At 41.1% G+C, this 19,511-nt stretch overlaps 1 protein-coding gene across 1 annotated transcript; it reads right to left on the bottom strand.

Annotated features, from left to right (window-relative positions):
* Positions 1 to 2,363: 2,363 nt before the first annotated feature.
* cnot6l (CCR4-NOT transcription complex, subunit 6-like) lies at positions 2,364 to 19,508 on the bottom strand. The gene is made up of 12 exons (XM_069683361.1): positions 19,418 to 19,508; positions 18,157 to 18,278; positions 17,708 to 17,894; positions 15,038 to 15,123; positions 14,705 to 14,794; positions 14,421 to 14,489; positions 13,854 to 14,011; positions 13,151 to 13,305; positions 12,717 to 12,868; positions 12,341 to 12,568; positions 11,922 to 12,124; positions 2,364 to 5,417 (listed from the first exon to the last, which is right to left on the bottom strand). Exons 2-12 carry the CDS (start codon positions 18,266 to 18,268, stop codon positions 5,202 to 5,204), a joined length of 1,656 nt encoding a protein of 551 aa, XP_069539462.1. The 5' UTR covers positions 18,269 to 18,278; positions 19,418 to 19,508; the 3' UTR covers positions 2,364 to 5,201.
* Positions 19,509 to 19,511: the final 3 nt, after the last annotated feature.

The following is a 19,511-nucleotide window of genomic DNA, read 5'->3' as shown; positions in this document are numbered from 1 at the left end:
CCACAGATCTGAACTGTGAAGGGAAATATGAAGTAAAAGTAGAAAACGGAAATTTTTCCTGTAAATTTGAAAACATAATGTGACTGTGAATCTTGTGTCCACTGTGTGTTGAATGTTGGACTGAACTGAAATCTCTCATTGTTGTCTGGAAAGAATAAAATCACAGACTAAAGTCTCATCAGAAATTTAAGACGTTTTTATTACCAACAGGAAGTGAGCTGAGGTTTGTGTGTGAAGATGATAGAAGTGCTGCTCAGGTGACACTGCTCACATGTTAAATACAGTTGGAACCTTTGTGGTCCTGCAGATATAAATACCAACAGAAATATTTTTCATTCATAAGAAAGTATTGAGACTGTTGTTTGTGGCAGAACAACCCAAAAGCATCAGATCAGCCACTGAGGCTCCAAAAGAGTAGAAACCAAATCTGCTTTTTTATGTTTAATTGTATTCATGAAAAAAAATGTAAAACCTTATTTTGAACTTTGGCAACGGTTTGGGTTCAAGCTGTAAAAACACTAGATCTTATTATTTTCATCACGATAAACCCAAACTGACAACTTTTAAAGGCAATGAGAGCTGACGCTCCGCCCAAAACACACCTTTGAATAATCAAGAGACTTAATACAACCTCTTTGCGCCGTTTGACTAGCAAAAGGTAGTCAGACACGACCTGATAGTCCTGGTGCCATGTGCTTTACAACGTTTAAATAATTGTACTAACAGAGTGAAAACATCTAATTTCCCCTCAGGATTAATAAAGTATATCTTCTACATGTGTACTATCAGAATTTAATATGTTGTGCGTAAAAATAGAGCAACAGATTTAGTTCAACATTGATTTAGGTCACTCTTATTCATTTTTCTTGTTTAAAACAATCTAAATGATAAAACTGTATTTATGTCAACAAGGAGTTGCAAATGGTTGCATTTTGTTCATTTAAAGTTTTCCAAAGATTGAAAACCATATTGGAACCTGGGCAGTGATTCCGTTTTTTTGTAAAGTTGAATACCTTTCATAAAAATTGAACTTTATTATTTTACCGTAAACGTGCAGCTGTAACTGAACTCTTCGTTTCGACACAATTCACATTTTAGCTTATTTAGTTTAAAAAAACTGCTTCGTCTAAGTTCAGCGGCTCTTCACCACAAAGTTTTCCTTCCAGCCAAACACTTGCTGCTTCTTCCTCGGTCTGCGTGGGAGGAAGCTTTGACTTATAAAACACAGTGGTGAAGAGCTGCTCGTCTGCTGGAGGATCTCTCAGTTTCACTTCACATATTAAACATGAATGAAACAAAGGTCGGTAAAGTCCAGCAACTTACTATTTTTTACTTTTGAAGGAACTCGTCCTTTCACATTTACGCAGCATCCTGCAGGCTAACTGTGCCTTCAGAAAGTTCGCGATCTAATTCAACATGAAGAACGCATTAAAGACAACAAACCCTTTGTCTCAAGGCTAAAATGCTTCCTTTGATAATCGTCATTTCCCCAGTGAGCATTGCAGTAAAATCAGCCCGGGTAAAGAAGAGAAGAACAGTTAAAGAAACCAGAATTAAATATCAAAAACAGCTTTTTAACTTTCAGGAGTCACATGATGATGATGGTTTAATAATGCTGCTTAAGAAAATAAGTCCAGAGATCTGATTGGTCGATGTAACGGATCGTAAGGTCAAAAGTTTTTGTAGGAAAATAAGCGTTCAATCATTATTGTCTCTCTGTGGACATTCGATGTCTGTGAACAGGTGTGATGGAGATCAGCAGTGAAACTTCAGCTTTGAGCTGAATGTGGAGAAATAAAAACCACAAACACAAACTGCTTTTAAACCTGGAACATTTATCTTGTTTCTCAAAAACTCTGTAATACTGAATCATACAAAGTACCATCAAAGACTGCATGTTGGTTTGAGACAGAAAATGTCGGCAGATCAAAAACAAAGCTGGACAGAGACATTTTGTCTCTCTGAGTGTCGGAGACTGGTGGAGTTTTTTATGAGACCTTTAGTGGATCAGGTAAACAGAAAAAGAAACTCTTTGATTTGAGAGAAAAGAGACGCCCCTTTAAATTGGAGAACAGTTCATTCTCACAGATTTGAGCAAAAGGCTTTTTAATTTATGCACAGCTGTTGTACAAAATCAGAAAAGTGAGGTGAGTTTAGGAGTGAAGTATAAGCCCTAAAATGCTCTCAAAGATAAACTTCATCAACTCCACCAAACAGGAAGTGAATCCGTGAGGGATAAATTATGTGCAAATAAAGCAACGCAGATATTTCTGCCCGTCAGGCCGATTTAAACTGATCCCGGTTCAGTTTAAAGTTGAGGTTTCAATATGTCCTGTTGTACTTACATTTATCCAAAATCATGGCTTTTCTTTTTTAATCCTGAACACAGCAAACATTTAACTAATTCAGTGTGAACACAGTCAGGGTGCATCACACAGGGAAAAACTCCAGATATGTTAATAACAGAGGAAGTTTTTATCAAGCGGACAGGGTATCAAACATGAATATTTATCCAGGATCAAAGATTTTAAGTTCTGAAAAGTGGCATTGAAAAGAAACGTTTAATTTACAAACCCTAAGCCTATCATCAGATTTTTAAACTGTCTGATTATATTCAAGTAGCTGATTGTAACTCCAACGATTAATCGTTCAGTTGTCAACTATACATCAATTACCAATTAACTTTATAACCAATTCATCTGTTTGAGTCATTATCTTCACAAAGTCAAATCGTTTGAATTAAGCGTCTTAAAGCTGAGGGAGGAAACTTCCGAGAAAGCAGCAGAGAAAGAAAGTCTTCGGAAACGTGGAGTCCTCGAACACCTCAACGTTTCTTCATTGCTGCAGGACGAGTCCACAGAGACGATCATCTTCATCCCTGACTTTAACTAACTACCTTCATCTGAAATTATGCGAGACTAGCTCGTTAGCTTTAACTTGTTAGCTTTAGCTCATGGAAGATTCTGCACATGTGCAATGAGTGCAAGCTGGTAAACAGGCGACTGAGCAGGGAAGCAAATTAGAAAATTTCTATCCTGTAAATAATCTTGTGAGGGCTCAAGCAGCTATGAGATAATGTTAGTAGTTTATTATATTACTCCTTACATTGATACCCAGTCCTTCCCTGCATTCATCAATGCTGCTGATCTCAAACTGATAATAAAATAAACCAAATTTATGTGATGACTCAAAAATGAGACAAATTTTAAAGTAATTCTTGTTGAAAATGCAAATGTGCAGCAATTTCATCAAAAAGCACAAAGAGGTGAAACAACAACGTACATGTATTTCAGAACATACATTTCCTGTGCTTTTAGAGGATTTTCTGAATAATAGCTTCCTGTTTGGTTTTGCTCGTACAATGAGAGGTACTGCTGATGCATAGTGTAGCCCTGAGATAAAACTTACATAAAGGGCTTCAGTTCATCATGTGACACAAAAATACAAAGTTTAGATTCACTGAATTCATTACGAGCTCCAAAAACAGATTTCATATTGATCCTTTAAATACATTCACCTCCTGATCAGGAAGTTTTTTACTGTGGCACCAATAAATAATTATCTCCTTATAAAGTTAATATTATTATCAATATAATTATGATGGACATCTTTGGCCGGTCAGCTGACAGGAAACAGGACGACATTATAAGACCGAAGGTGTTCTAAAGCTCAAAGTATAAATGTTGGAAAATATCATTCATGTGTTTTTAATATATTTCATGTTGTGTGTCTTTAATTTATCTCATGTTGTGTTTTTAATTTATTTCTTGTTGTGTGTTTGTAATTTATTTTTTAATTTATTTCATGTTGTGTTTTTAATATATTTTTTAATGTATTTCATGTGTGTTTTTAATTTATTTCATGTTGTGTGTTTTTAATTTATTTTCTGTGTTTTTAATTTATTTCATGTTGTGTGTTTTTAATTTATTTTCTGTGTTTTTAATTTATTTCATGTTGTGTGTTTTTAATTTATTTTCTGTGTTTTTAATTTATTTCATGTTGTGTGTTTTTAATTTATTTTCTGTGTTTTTAATTTATTTTATGTTAAGTCAAAGTGCAAGGGGCTGATTATGTTTCTAACAAAACATAAACATGGTTCTATGTTCTCAGGGTTTTATGTTCTCAGGTTTCTGTGTTTTAATGGTTCTCAGGGTTCTCTGTTCCCATTTGAACAGTGAAACGTATAAATAATAAGTTAACTTGGAGAAAGCCTTGCTGAGAACATAAACCCTTTGAAGGGCCTCGTTTAGGTATAAATTAGGACGATGTAGATTTTGGGAACAAAGAACTCTGGGAACATGAGTATATTTGGCTCGGTAACATCCAGCTGTGACATCACATGATCTCGTTAACATGTGAAAACGCTACATTACTTTTAAAAACGCCCAACCTCCACTGGTTGCAAAAAGAAGTCTGATTGTAGAAAATTAGCTGGCAGGGGAGGATTTAGGGCGGGGCTACCTGTGATTGACAAGTCGCTACCACAGCAACCTGTCAAACAGGGAACAGGTGTTACAATGTGTGTGCCCCACCCCCCACCCCCCAGTCCAAATATGGTCACTGCAAATTGAGGTTTCAAAACAGTCGTTTACAACTCATCGAGTGCCGTCATGGTGGCTACGTTGACTTCCTATATACAGTCTATAATTATTAGAAGTGTTTTATAAAATCTATGAGTTACATATAAGACTGATGAAGCTTCAACACTAACTTGGATTCAGTAGTTTTAAGTGTTTTTTTATTAAAACCTGTCTAGGTTTCTGTGACTGAAACACAACTTTCATGTTGTGATTTTTACTATTGTGTTTTATTTATATTTTAAAAAGATGATTTCACAGCTGTGTGAACTGAGAAAAAAAAAAGATTTATCTTTAAAAACTATTTTTAAGGTTTTTGGTTGTAGACGCAGAATCTACAAGCCGTCATGAACATATCTAAATAAAAAAAAGACATTGACTTTGGGGGTTAACTTCACCCCACGCCCAACATTTGGTTTGAAGCCTTTTTAGAAATAAAGAAATAAACATGAACAGAGTGCAAAAACAGAAGAGGAGCAACAAACGGCGAATACTTCACTCCCTGTGGGTGCATCGATGTTGTTTACATGATCAATAAACTGTACAGGGTCCTGTATAAATCTCGTGGGGGGGGGGCAGTGTTTGAAGGAGGGGTTAGAAGGTGTGCAGGGCTCTGGGGCTGCACTACCTGTGGACGGGCAGGTGCAGCCCGTTGAGGGGGGTGAGCGGGTGGGGGGGCTGCAGCTCCAGCTGGGCCAACAGGGAGAAGTGGTCCGAGGGGATGTGGGGGTGGGGACAGCCGGTGATGTTGTTGTCGACGAGCCACTGGCTGTCCAGCGGTCCCAGCAAGCCGAGCACGCTCAGGTGAGTCTTAGAGAAGAAGATGTAGTCGATCACGCCCTGCAGACACAGAGACCATGAAATCATATTATTAGCGTTTTTATATTATTTATGTAAAAAGATGTTATATCATTTATAATATTATATGATACAATTTATAATATGACATTATAAAAACCAAAGAAGAAAGAATCTGATATTATAAGTCCTGTTTGTTCTGAGCTGGGACTGAAAACTGGCTGTGAATACTCTGATCGTTCACCACATAAAAAATAAGTTTTATGATTTTAGACTTTTAAAGTAATATTTATCAGTATCTAAAACAGACCCTTTTCCAATTAACAAGATATGATAAACTGTTCCTTGAATTTTCTTAAATTTTGCCTGAAACTAAATGTTAGAACCTCTGAAGGTTTGTGTTAGAACCTCTGAATGTTGAAGGTTTGTGTTAGAACCTCTGAATGTTGAAGGTTTGTGTTAGAACCTCTGAATGTTGAAGGTTTGTGTTAGAACCCAGGTTGCGATCGTAGTTTAAAGCAGGTTTTTACCTTAAAGTCGTAGGTGTAGTTGGTGTAAGGCGTCAGGTTGCGGTCGTAGTTTAAAGCAGGTTTTTACCTTAAAGTCGTAGGTGTAGTTGGGTTTTAAGTGTCAGGTTGCGGTCGTAGTTTAAAGCAGGTTTTTACATTAAAGTCGTAGGTGTAGTTGGTGTAAGGCGTCAGGTTGCGGTCGTAGTTTAAAGCAGGTTTTTACCTTAAAGTCGTAGGTGTAGTTGGTGTAAGGCGTCAGGTTGCGGTCGTAGTTTAAAGCAGGTTTTTACCTTAAAGTCGTAGGTGTAGTTGGTGTAAGGCGTCAGGTTGCGGTCGTAGTTTAAAGCAGGTTTTTACCTTAAAGTCGTAGGTGTAGTTGGGTTTTAAGTGTCAGGTTGCGGTCGTAGTTTAAAGCAGGTTTTTACATTAAAGTCGTAGGTGTAGTTGGTGTAAGGCGTCAGGTTGCGGTCGTAGTTTAAAGCAGGTTTTTACATTAAAGTCGTAGGTGTAGTTGGTGTAAGGCGTCAGGTTGCGGTCGTAGTTTAAAGCAGGTTTTTACCTTAAAGTCGTAGGTGTAGTTGGTTTTTAAGTGTCAGGTTGCGGTCGTAGTTTAAAGCAGGTTTTTACCTTAAAGTCGTAGGTGTAGTTGGTGTAAGGCGTCAGGTTGCGGTCGTAGTTTAAAGCAGGTTTTTACCTTAAAGTCGTAGGTGTAGTTGGTTTTTAAGCGTCAGGTAGCGGTCGTAGTTTAAAGCAGGTTTTTACCTTAAAGTCGTAGGTGTAGTTGGTGTAAGGCGCCAGGTTGCGGTCGTAGTTTAAAGCAGGTTTTTACCTTAAAGTCGTAGGTGTAGTTGGTGTAAGGCGTCAGGTTGCGGTCGTAGTTTAAAGCAGGTTTTTACCTTAAAGTCGTAGGTGTAGTTGGTTTTTAAGCGTCAGGTTGCGGTCGTAGTTTAAAGCAGGTTTTTACCTTAAAGTCGTAGGTGTAGTTGGTGTAAGGCGTCAGGTTGCGGTCGTAGTTTAAAGCAGGTTTTTACCTTAAAGTCGTAGGTGTAGTTGGTTTTTAAGCGTCAGGTAGCGGTCGTAGTTTAAAGCAGGTTTTTACCTTAAAGTCGTAGGTGTAGTTGGTGTAAGGCGTCAGGTTGCGGTCGTAGTTTAAAGCAGGTTTTTACCTTAAAGTCGTAGGTGTAGTTGGTGTAAGGCGTCAGGTTGCGGTCGTAGTTTAAAGCAGGTTTTTTTACCTTAAAGTCGTAGGTGTAGTTGGTGTAAGGCGTCAGGTTGCGGTCGTAGTTTAAAGCAGGTTTTTACCTTAAAGTCGTAGGTGTAGTTGGTTTTTAAGCGTCAGGTAGCGGTCGTAGTTTAAAGCAGGTTTTTACCTTAAAGTCGTAGGTGTAGTTGGTGTAAGGCGTCAGGTTGCGGTCGTAGTTTAAAGCAGGTTTTTACCTTAAAGTCGTAGGTGTAGTTGGTGTAAGGCGTCAGGTTGCGGTCGTAGTTTAAAGCAGGTTTTTACCTTAAAGTCGTAGGTGTAGTTGGTGTAAGGCGTCAGGTTGCGGTCGTAGTTTAAAGCAGGTTTTTACCTTAAAGTCGTAGGTGTAGTTGGTGTAAGGCGTCAGGTTGCGGTCGTAGTTTAAAGCAGGTTTTTACCTTAAAGTCGTAGGTGTAGTTGGTGTAAGGCGTCAGGTTGCGATCGTAGTTTAAAGCAGGTTTTTACCTTAAAGTCGTAGGTGTAGTTGGTGTAAGGCGTCAGGTTGCGGTCGTAGTTTAAAGCAGGTTTTTTTACCTTAAAGTCGTAGGTGTAGTTGGTGTAAGGCGTCAGGTTGCGGTCGTAGTTTAAAGCAGGTTTTTACCTTAAAGTCGTAGGTGTAGTTGGTTTTTAAGCGTCAGGTAGCGGTCGTAGTTTAAAGCAGGTTTTTACCTTAAAGTCGTAGGTGTAGTTGGTGTAAGGCGTCAGGTTGCGGTCGTAGTTTAAAGCAGGTTTTTACCTTAAAGTCGTAGGTGTAGTTGGTGTAAGGCGTCAGGTTGCGGTCGTAGTTTAAAGCAGGTTTTTACCTTAAAGTCGTAGGTGTAGTTGGTTTTTAAGCGTCAGGTTGCGGTTGTAGTTTACGGCGTCCACCCTAACAGTCTGGGCAGCTCTATGTTAAGGGCTAACATGCAGTATGTTGTCCGATACACTCCACGTGATTGGCTATTTACATTGCACACCCCTGTACCTGAGCCTCCTTCTTCTTCTCTGCCTGTAGTGGCTCCGTCCACAACAACAGTTGCTCACAGTACCTTCACACTCACTAGCTCCCCCTACAGGTCCCAGTTACCTCTACCAACCCCACCGGACATTTTTCACATTCAAACCATTACAGGCAGACGTTTTCCCCGGGCACACACACAGAGTGGTTTTAACAGAGACAATCTTGCATACGCAGACATTTCACCTCCCTGTGGTCACGAGCGTACGTTCAGCACGAACATTAACCTGGCCGTGCTGAACGTTCGCTCTCTTTTAAACAGAACTTTTATTATAAATGACCTGATTTTAGACAGCAAGTTAGATGGGATTCTTTTAACAGAGACATGGCTTGGCACAGAGGCACCAGTTCTCACCGAGGCTTGCCCACCAAATTTTAACTTTTTATTTTCTATCAGGGGAGGTAAGAGAGGAGGGGGAACTGCATCCATTTTTAAAAACACATTAACATCAAAGGAAGTTTCTTTTAACAGCTACTCGTCATTTGAGTATCACGCCTTTGCTTTTAGCAGTCCTCCTATTCTCTGCATCACTGTTTACAGACCACCCCATCACTCCACTTCTTTTAGCAGTGAATTTTCAGAGCTTTTATCGATCATACACACCACCTACAATAGAATTTTAATAACTGGCGATTTTAACTTACACGTCGACAACATCTCGGACCCACTGTCCAGAGAATTTTTAAACCTGTTAAATTGTATGGATTTTAACCAGCACGTGACACAGCCGACTCACAACAGAGGACACACCCTGGACCTGGTCATAACCTATGGCCTCTCCACTGGTGTGTCCTCTGTTGTTGACCTGGCTGTGTCCGACTACTGTGTGTATTTTAACATCGCCAGTTTTAACCACCAGGAGGCCCCGGTGAGAACAGTGAGGAAACGCTACATAACTTCTGAGGTGGCTGCAAATTTTATCGAGATTTTACAGAGCACTCCTGCTGAAATCTTACCTGCACCCTGTGATTTTATTGCTGACAATTTTAACAGGAAATTGAAATCAGCTCTGGACTCTGTGGCTCCACTTTTAACAAAAACAATAAAAACAAAACCTTTACCCCCGTGGAGAAATGAGGAAATTGAAAAATCAAAAAGACAATGCAGGAGTGCGGAGAGGAGGTGGAGAAAAAATAAACTAACAGTCCATTATCAGATATTTCGTGAACATCTCAAATCGTACAATAAAACAGTCAAACAGGCAAGAATATCCCATTTCTCAAAACTCATCACAGACAACAAAAATAACCCCAAATTTATTTTCTCCACCTTCGATCTTTTAACCAACACCAATTTTAAAAAATCCTCAGAGTCACCAACAGACGCCCTCTGCGAGGACTTTGCAGACCACTTCAGAAGTAAAATCGACGACATCAGATCCAGTCTTTTATCAGAATGTAACTTTTATCACACCTGGACATTCGCTTTTATCCGAGGAAACACTGGAGAGTTTTGTCCTGGTTGATGCAGGGACACTTGGTCGAGTTTTCTCCCAGGTAAACCCAACAACCTGCCTTTTAGATCCAATTCCCACCACTTTTAAAGACATTTTATGGATTCTTCGAGGAACAGATTTTAAATATAGTGAATTGCTCTCTTCAGACGGGTGTCTTCCCCGCTGCCTTCAAAACGGCTGTAGTGAAGCCCCTTCTGAAGAAGAGCAATTTAGATCCCAACATTTTTAATAATTACCGACCTGTATCCAACTTACCGTTTTTAAGTACAATTTTAGAAAAACTGGTTTTTAAGCAACTAAATGACTTTTTAAATAGAAACAATATTTTAGAGAAGCATCACTCTGGTTTTAGGATGAAGCACAGCACCGAGACAGCCCTTTTAAAGATTTTAAATGACATCAGGTGTGACGCAGACTCACAGAAACTCACAGGCGGGGTTCTACTGGATCTAAGCGCCGCCTTTGACACAGTAGACCATCACATTTTATTAGAAAGACTCAGGAACCTGGTCGGCCTCTCCGGTACTGTTTTTAATTGGTTCAGTTCTCATCTCACAGATCGATCGTTCTCTGTAAGTATGGATACATGTTCCTCAGGAACACATGAAATCAGGTGTGGGGTGCCCCAAGGGTCAATTCTAGGTCCAATTCTTTTTAATCTTTATATGCTTCCACTTGGGGACGTCATCAGGAGGCACGGCATCAATTTTCACAGCTACGCTGATGACACGCAGCTGTACATTGCCGTGTCTCCTGATGACACAGGGCCTATTGACACCCTTTTAAACTGTATTCTAGATATTAAGTCATGGATGGCAGAGAATTTCCTACAGCTCAACCAGGACAAAACAGAAGTTTTAATCATTGGTCCTGAAGGCAAGAGAGAGAAACTTTTACCAAAACTGCAGGATTTTAAACCATTAAAATACGTAAAGAATCTGGGCGTCATTTTTGACTCTGAGCTCACTTTTATCCCACACATTATAAACAAAACAAAAACAGGTTTTTATCATCTTAAGAATATCGCCAGAGTCCGCCCATTTCTCTCTCAGGCTAACACGGAGGTGCTGATGCATGCTTTTATCTCCTGTCGTTTAGACTACTGTAATGCCCTGCTCTCTGGTCTTCCCAAAAAGACTATCTCGAACTTACAATTACTCCAGAACTCCGCCGCACGTGTGCTGACGAGGACCAGAGGGCAGGAGCACATTACACCAGTTTTAAAGTCGCTGCATTGGCTCCCCGTGTGTTTCAGGGTCGATTTTAAGGTTATTTTATTAGTTTTTAAGTGTCTTAATGGTCTTGCGCCATCTTATCTATCTGAACTGCTTTTACCATATCAACCCTCGCGGACCCTGAGGTCCTCCGGCACCGGCCTTTTAGTCATTCCTAAAGTTAGAACAAAAACCCACGGTGAGGCAGCATTCAGTAACTGTGGCCCACGCTCGTGGAACAGCCTGCCGTAGAGCATCAGGACCGCAGAGACTGTCGATGTTTTTAAAAAGAAGCTCAAGACTCACTTTTTCAACTCGGCTTTTAACTGATTTATCCTATTCTTTTAAATATTTTATTCTATTTTTAATATCTAATAATTTTATTGATTTATTCTTAATTCTTTTTGCACTTTATTATTATTAAATCTTCTAAGCCTTAGTTTTATTTTTATTTATTTATTTATTTATTCATTTATTCTTAAATCTTTCTATCTCAAAGTTTAATGCATTTCATTTTATTTCTTCCATTTATCTCAGCCTATCTTATTGTCTTTAGCCTTTTACTTTTTAGCTCCAGTGTTTCTTCATGGGAGCCCTCCACCCTGGGAGTTGTGTCTGGTCTGCCCGCGGGGACGTCGTCCTGGAGATCCCTCAGGCCCGGAGGACCGTGGGGCTCTGCACCTTGTGCGGAGTCTATCCCGGTCTTTCCGGGTCGGGGTGGTCTCTGTGGGTGGCACTCCCTGCAGGCGTAGACTGTGACCCCTCCCAGTGCGGATGGCTCCCATAGGTGGCGTTTTCCTCACCTGTTCCTCAGTGTCCTGCCATGTCTCTCTAACATGTTTTATCCTGAGTGCGTGCGTGCGTGTGGGTGGGTGTATGTGTGTGAGTGTGTATGTGCATACGTGTACATGTGTGTCTGTCTGTATCTGTGTGTGATAAAGTGTATGTGTGCCTCTGCGGGTGGGTCGGGAGGGGCAAGTTTCCAGTATTTGTATTATTGTGATATGTTTTTAATTCTTGTGATATGTTTTTAATTTTTTTTGTGAAGCACTTTGTGTTGCATTCTTTTTGCATGAAAGGTGCTATATAAATAAAGTTTGATTTGATTAGATTTAAAGCAGGTTTTTACCTTAAAGTCGTAGGTGTAGTTGGTGTAAGGCATCAGGTTGCTGTCATAGGCGCTCTTCAGCTGGAAGCTGTGTGTGATGCTGCCGTCTGAATTGCCGTTTTTGCCGTTGCAGTTGAAGTTGGTCAGACATTCATTGTAGCGGAGCTCCTTGAAGTCCTTGTGGTTGTCGGCCACGCCTCCATTGCTCAGGTATTCCACCACACCTGGGTCACACAAGAAAGTGTTTTACTGAAGTCTATGATTATATTGAAGAGACAAAATAAGATGTAAGTTCAGAGAATCAAACTGTGTAAATAATGTTACCTGACACACATTATTCAGTAAAACTTATAATGAACTGAATCAGCAGGAACGTAATTCAAAGAGGATGAAGAGACTGAAACGTAAACAAAAAGTTCCTGAATGTGAGACGACCGTACCGGAGTCAGGCAGCGAGTTGAGGTCGGCACAGAGGACAATAGGGATGGAGGACGGGTCGGAGGACGGTGAGCCGTTCGCCACGGAGCCTGAGGCCCTCTCAGCGATGCTCTTCAGCTCCGACAGGAACATCATAGTCTGGATCAATTTAACGTCAGAGTACTCGGGATCCCAGTGCATGTGGGCGTTCGCCACTAGGATCAGCTGCCTGTCCTGAGGAGGCTTCACGCCTGAAAACGTAGAAGAAGAGGAAACCACAGATGTGAAGCCAATAAAGGAAAGAAAAGAGTGGAATGAAATCAGGCTGAGAAAAACAACATAATTTACTTAATTTTGTTTCTGAAACGTGACACACAGTGACAGTTTCTGGCAATTTACCTCCAGAGAAAATGTCCTTGTTGACCTCGAGCAGCACAGCAACCCCGATGTTGTCTTTGGTCATCACTCTGTTCAGCATGACCTCTGACCCCTCAGAGTTGGCCATGGCCACCTGGTTGAACTCCACCGTGTGTTTCTGCACTAAAGTGAATCTGCAGAAACATCCACAAACATCAATAATTATCAATGGCGGAGATTTAAAATCACTTTGATATTCAAGATGTAAAAAAAAATAATCCTGCCTCCAACACAAACAATCTCAACGTGTCAGAGATTTAAAATCTTATTTTGTAGAGCTCCTTCTCTCTAAACATATCACTCACTTCAACTCAAAACAATCCAAATACAACAACCTACAAAAACACGAATAAAGTACCAGTACAAAAATATATGTGTTTAATAAAGTGTCTTTAAAATATAAAAACTACTGTTACTTCTCGGTCTTGAAGAAAACAGCACAGCCGTCAACGTGTTTCCTCTCCTGCTCAGAAACCAGCTTCGCTCGAGACTTTGGGCAGAAATATCCGTCGTAACCGCGGTCCTTCAGAGTCTCCAGAAACAGAGTGTAGTACTGCTCTGTCTCCACCTCCTACACACACACACACACACACACACACAGAAATATTTATGTGACTGAAGTGTGATCAGCAAACCAGACATTGGACCTTTCTTTAAAGAAAACTATTCTCGCAGTTTTTCTTTTTACATTTTATAAAAACGAGATTGTTTAACTCCTGTCACATGTGTTTTTAGTCTTTGTACATCCTGTTAACCCCAGAAACGTATGCTTCAATAATTTTATTTTCTCGTCTTGCTTTGTGCAGAGCCTCCTGAAAGGTGCTTAAAAATTATTTTCACTTTTTATATTTATGTGTTATTTGGTGACTTTCCTGTAGCGTAAACATCATGTACAAGTTTTACTCATCCTGTAAAATTATCTAAACATCTATCAGATTGATCGGTAAATTTCAGATATCTGTAGTTTTAACACGATGAATGCTGATGACTATGGTGATCCATCTTTTGGCCAAAACTAATATTTGTCCATAACTTATAGTTTCTAAGAGTAAGACCATACTAAACATTAGCTAAATCGTCCTTGTGAGCTTAGCTTCGTTTTCATCATGTGACTCTCACCTGCAGGCTGATGATGTCAGCGTCGCAGTGTGTGATCTCCTCCATGATGCCTTTCTTCCTGTACTCCCAGCTGAGCGCCCATGACGGACAGTAACCGTACAGCTGTCGCGTGGCGTATTTATCACACAGCACATTGTAGCACATTACCGTGAACACAGCTAAACCAGAGGAGGAGGAGGAAGAGGAGGAGAGGATGAAGAGTACAGGCAGGTTGTGTGTTTTGTATCTGACTATATTTTGAATCTGACTGTATGAAGGTTAACATGATGAAATAAATCCAGCAGGTGATTAAGTTTCAAAGGGTGAAACACCTGCAAACACCTACTCCTCCTGACAGGACGACTTTAAGGGTTTAATATGACAGAAGTAATTATACAGATGTGCACATTAAACATTACACCTGTGTATCTACAGTTTAATAAAACATAACGGTATTTCTAATAATAACTCAACAATGATCATACCTGGAGCACCTCTCCTTGTCATTACCTGTTTACATTACAGTACACATACAGTATGATCTAAAGGAAGCAGGTGTGACTCGCAGTGACTCGATGCTGATCTTACCCGTCGGACTCATCTGGTCTCGTTCCTTCAGAGTGATCCAGGGTCTCTGAGGCAGCTGCTCAGGGTGAACTGAAACAGGAAGCAGGTGACAGGTAAGAAGTCACTAATCTGTGACAAACACACAGGTGAACCTGCTCTATACACCTGTGTATCTCTGTTTAACAATGCTCTAATACACCTGTGTATCTCAGGTTAGTGATGCTCTAATACATCTGTTTATAAACAGCAACAAGCAGCAGTTAAATATAAATGAGCTCTAATGAATGCTCGTCAGGTAACGTTACCTGCCAGATTGTCGAGCATGTAGTTCAGAAGCTTCCTGGTTCCGTCAGGTTCCTGGTACAGGTTCAGGATGTCCTGGGACAGAGGGTTTCCTGAAAAACACAAAATAAACAAACTATAAAATTATAAAACAGGAAGTCAAACTCAGTCAAGTCAATCTTTGCTCTAAATCTGTTTTAAATCATTCACAAATAATAAGCGACTGCTGCCAGAACCATCTCAAATCTGTTTGATAGTAAAGATCTAAGAATCATCAGAGTTTATCTTAAAACATAAAGAGTCCAAAAGATTTTATCAAAAGGAAAAAAAATCCATTCAAATTTAAAAAGTCAAACCTTTTAGTCCCAGGGTTTGCAGCTGGAAGAGTCTCCCGAGTTCATAAGGCAGGACTCGTAAAAGATTGTTGTTTAAAAGTAATTCCCTGAAAAAAAGGAAGAAAAATATCAGTTTGTGTCTCAGAATATTTTAAATAAACTTCATCTCCAATATTTCTCTCCCCATCCTGAACGATATAATTATCCTCATTTCAGAATTGTCCTCTTTCTTCTGTCAGAGACACGTTGTCCACCTCTTAGACACACGTTCTCCACCTGTTAGACACACATTGTCCACCTGTTAGACACACGTTGTCCACCTGTTAGACACATGTTGTCCACCTGTTAGACACACGTTGTCCACCTGTTAGACACACGTTCTCCACCTGTCAGAGACATGTTGTCCACCTGTTAGACACACGTTGTCCAACTGTTAGACACACGTTGTCCAACTGTTAGACACACGTTGTCCACCTGTCAGAGACATGTTGTCCACCTGTTAGACACACATTGTCCAACTGTTAGACACACGTTCTCCACCTGTCAGAGACATGTTGTCCACCTGTTAGACACACATTGTCCACCTGTTAGACACACGTTGTCCACCTGTCAGAGACACGTTGTCCACCTGTTAGACACACGTTGTCCACCTGTCAGAGACACGTTGTCCACCTGTTAGACACACGTTGTCCACCTGTCAGAGACATGTTGTCCACCTGTTAGACACACATTGTCCACCTGTTAGACACACGTTGTCCACCTGTTAGACACACATTGTCCACCTGTCAGAGACACGTTGTCCACCTGTTAGACACACGTTGTCCACCTGTCAGAGACACGTTGTCCACCTGTTAGACACACGTTGTCCACCTGTCAGAGACATGTTGTCCACCTGTTAGACACACGTTGTCCACCTGTCAGAGACACGTTGTCCACCTCTTAGACACACGTTCTCCACCTGTTAGACACATGTTGTCCACCTGTTAGACACACGTTGTCCACCTGTTAGACACACGTTCTCCACCTGTCAGAGACATGTTGTCCACCTGTTAGACACACGTTGTCCAACTGTTAGACACACGTTGTCCAACTGTTAGACACACGTTCTCCACCTGTCAGAGACATGTTGTCCACCTGTTAGACACACGTTGTCCAACTGTTAGACACACGTTGTCCAACTGTTAGACACACGTTCTCCACCTGTCAGAGACATGTTGTCCACCTGTTAGACACACGTTGTCCACCTGTTAGACACACATTGTCCAACTGTTAGACACACGTTCTCCACCTGTCAGAGACATGTTGTCCACCTGTTAGACACACATTGTCCACCTGTTAGACACACGTTGTCCACCTGTTAGACACACATTGTCCACCTGTCAGAGACACGTTGTCCACCTGTTAGACACACGTTGTCCACCTGTCAGAGACACGTTGTCCACCTGTTAGACACACGTTGTCCACCTGTCAGAGACATGTTGTCCACCTGTCAGAGACATGTTGTCCACCTGTTAGACACATGTTCTCCACCTGTCAGAGACATGTTGTCCACCTGTTAGACACACATTGTCCACCTGTCAGAGACACGTTGTCCACCTGTTAGACACACATTGTCCACCTGTCAGAGACACGTTGTCCACCTGTTAGACACACATTGTCCACCTGTTAGACACACGTTGTCCACCTGTTAGACACATGTTGTCCACCTGTCAGAGACATGTTGTCCACCTGTTAGACACACGTTGTCCAACTGTTAGACACACGTTCTCCACCTGTCAGAGACATGTTGTCCACCTGTTAGACACACATTGTCCACCTGTCAGAGACACGTTGTCCACCTGTTAGACACACATTGTCCACCTGTCAGAGACACGTTGTCCACCTGTTAGACACACATTGTCCACCTGTTAGACACATGTTGTCCACCTGTCAGAGACACGTTCTCCACCTGTTAGACACACGTTGTCCACCTGTTAGACACACATTGTCCACCTGTCAGAGACATGTTGTCCACCTGTTAGACACACATTGTCCACCTGTCAGAGACACGTTGTCCACCTGTTAGACACACGTTGTCCACCTGTCAGAGACACGTTGTCCACCTGTTAGACACACGTTGTCCACCTGTCAGAGACATGTTGTCCACCTGTTAGACACACATTGTCCACCTGTCAGAGACACGTTGTCCAACTGTTAGACACACATTGTCCAACTGTTAGACACACGTTGTCCAACTGTTAGACACACGTTGTCCACCTGTCAGAGACACGTTGTCCACCTGTTAGACACACGTTGTCCACCTGTCAGAGACATGTTGTCCACCTGTTAGACACACATTGTCCACCTGTCCGAGACACGTTGTCCACTTTCCAGAGACACGTTGTCCACCTGTTAAAGACTCGTTGTCCACCTGTCAGACACACATTGTCCACCTGTTACAGACACGTTGTCCACCTATTAGACACACGTTGTCCACCTGTCAGAGACACGTTGTCCACCTGTTACACACATTGTCCACCTGTTAGACACACGTTGTCCACCTGTCAGAGACACGTTGTCCACCTGTTACACACATTGTCCACCTGTTAGACACACGTTGTCCACCTGTCAGAGACACATTAACGACCACCTGTCAGAGACACGTTGTCCACCTCTCAGAGATAGTTATCCAACTGTCAGGGATGTGCTCACCTGAGAGAGACCATGTTGCCTAGTTCGGCGGGCAGGCTGCGGAGCTTGTTGGACGACAGGTTTAGGTAAACCAGGTGAGGCAGTTTGGCGATGTCGGGGGGGAGGCGGGTCAGGTTGTTGTCGTTGATATGAAGCGCCGTCAGGTGAGTGAGCGTCCATAACGAGCTGCTCAGACTCCGAACACGACCTTAACACAGAGATGACATGTCTTTGAAAGATTAAAAGGTTCAGATCTTGTTAGAAAAACAGATTTTATACCTGAACAACAAACACAGAAACATGTTGTCTTCAATCACTATAAGAAAAACAGATTTTATATCAGAAAAATAAAAACAGATACATAAAAGGATTCTTTAAAAGACTGAGGAATCTGAGTTATTTTATAGATTTAAACCTGATCTGTTCAGATTTGGATGTTTTCATAAAATCAGACCCTCAGGTAGACTGACCTGAGATCTCAAGTTCGGCCCAGTAAGACTTCTTCCCATTGGCCGCCTCCTCGGCTGACATGATGGTGTAACATCGACGAGGATCTGGAGGATCATATTTTTCCTTTGGCATGCCTGTTAATCTGAAAAACAAAGAACAAAAACACATTTAAGATTAAATTCAGAATAAAACAAACACTTTATGAGCTGGCAGTTCTCTTTCTAATAATAATAATAGCTATAAAAATAATAAAAGTAAAAGTCTGACAGAAAAAAATAATTGTTATTTTTGTTGTGAGATTACAGTGTGAGTAACGAGAACAGAATGTACTCTGTGTGATTAGACACCACCATTATCAGTGTGGAAAATATTTTTCTGCTAAAGAACATATTTATTTTGTCTTTAATGTCACATCACCTGTTTCAGATTACAGACTGTTCTTTATGAGCTGCAGGAGGTCTGATCAGCTTCAGATTATTCAAACTGTCAGACTGCTGTCTGACAGATAAACATGCTCTTTTATAATATATGTAATAAATATGTAATAATATGCAAAATAAACTGTGCATGTTTGATATAATGCCTGAACACAGCCTTAAAGAGGTTAACTGGAGGTGAAGTTTGGAGCAGACTTATATAACCTGTTTACAGTTTGCAACAAGTACAGAAACACTGGCGGATCGGTTCATATCACAAACATACAGACGAGTTTAAACTTAACACATATCTGAGGTTATTTCACACGCTGAATCTGTCTCTGATCAACTGAATATTGACGGGAAACTCTAAAGTTTTTCATTAAACGGAAAACAACAACGATGCCAAGTCCGCCAACAGCTGACTGATCCAAACATCTAACATGTCAAACATCTTAAAGGAGCATAATGTGAACAGAATGGTATATTATGTGATATCTTGGGACATTGTGTGACATGTTTGGCCCGATTGGCAGAAGTTAAGTCCGCCGCTCAGCAGCTGTCACATCGGACTCAGAGGTAAACACGCCCCCGGATATAAATATTTCTACATTTCTAAATGTTGAAACTATTGAAATATCAAAAAACAGATTTAAACAGGTGAAATGGGCAGAAAGCTTAAAGCACCGCGCTGGATTTGTTTTTCTAGCGGCTTCAGGACGTACACAGCCCCGGCTCATCGTGGAGGACTGCGGGGGGAGACGGAGCTTGTTCAACACAGAGGCGGCTAAAAGTTTGAAATTTAACCCGGGATCACCCAGACTAACTGTGCGCATCGTGAGAACAAAGTGAGGAGTGTCTTTACCTTCATTCGTGGGCGGTAGAAGAGGATTTATTGAGTGAATCGGTGGATACATGCAGACACGGCTGGTGAACCCGATCATCAGACCCTGAACGTC

The sequence above is a fragment of the Semicossyphus pulcher genome, unplaced genomic scaffold, assembly GCF_022749685.1.
Source record: "Semicossyphus pulcher isolate SPU_LCO1_2020_fin unplaced genomic scaffold, fSemPul1.0.p SCAF_6, whole genome shotgun sequence".
Lineage (NCBI taxonomy): Eukaryota > Metazoa > Chordata > Actinopteri > Labriformes > Labridae > Semicossyphus > Semicossyphus pulcher.
The sequence above is the reverse complement of the archived record's forward strand: the minus strand, read 5'-3'. Positions and strand labels throughout refer to the sequence as shown.

Excerpts from the sequence above, each read along its gene's own strand:
- cnot6l (XM_069683361.1), bottom strand. The coding sequence starts at position 18,268 with ATGCCAAAGGAAAAATATGATCCTCCAGATCCTCGTCGATGTTACACC. Across the intron at positions 17,895-18,156 it reads GGCCGAACTTGAGATCTCAG|GTCGTGTTCGGAGTCTGAGC; the intron begins GTCAGTCTACCT and ends CTCTGTGTTAAG. Across the intron at positions 13,306-13,853 it reads CTGACATCATCAGCCTGCAG|GAGGTGGAGACAGAGCAGTA; the intron begins GTGAGAGTCACA and ends GTGTGTGTGTAG.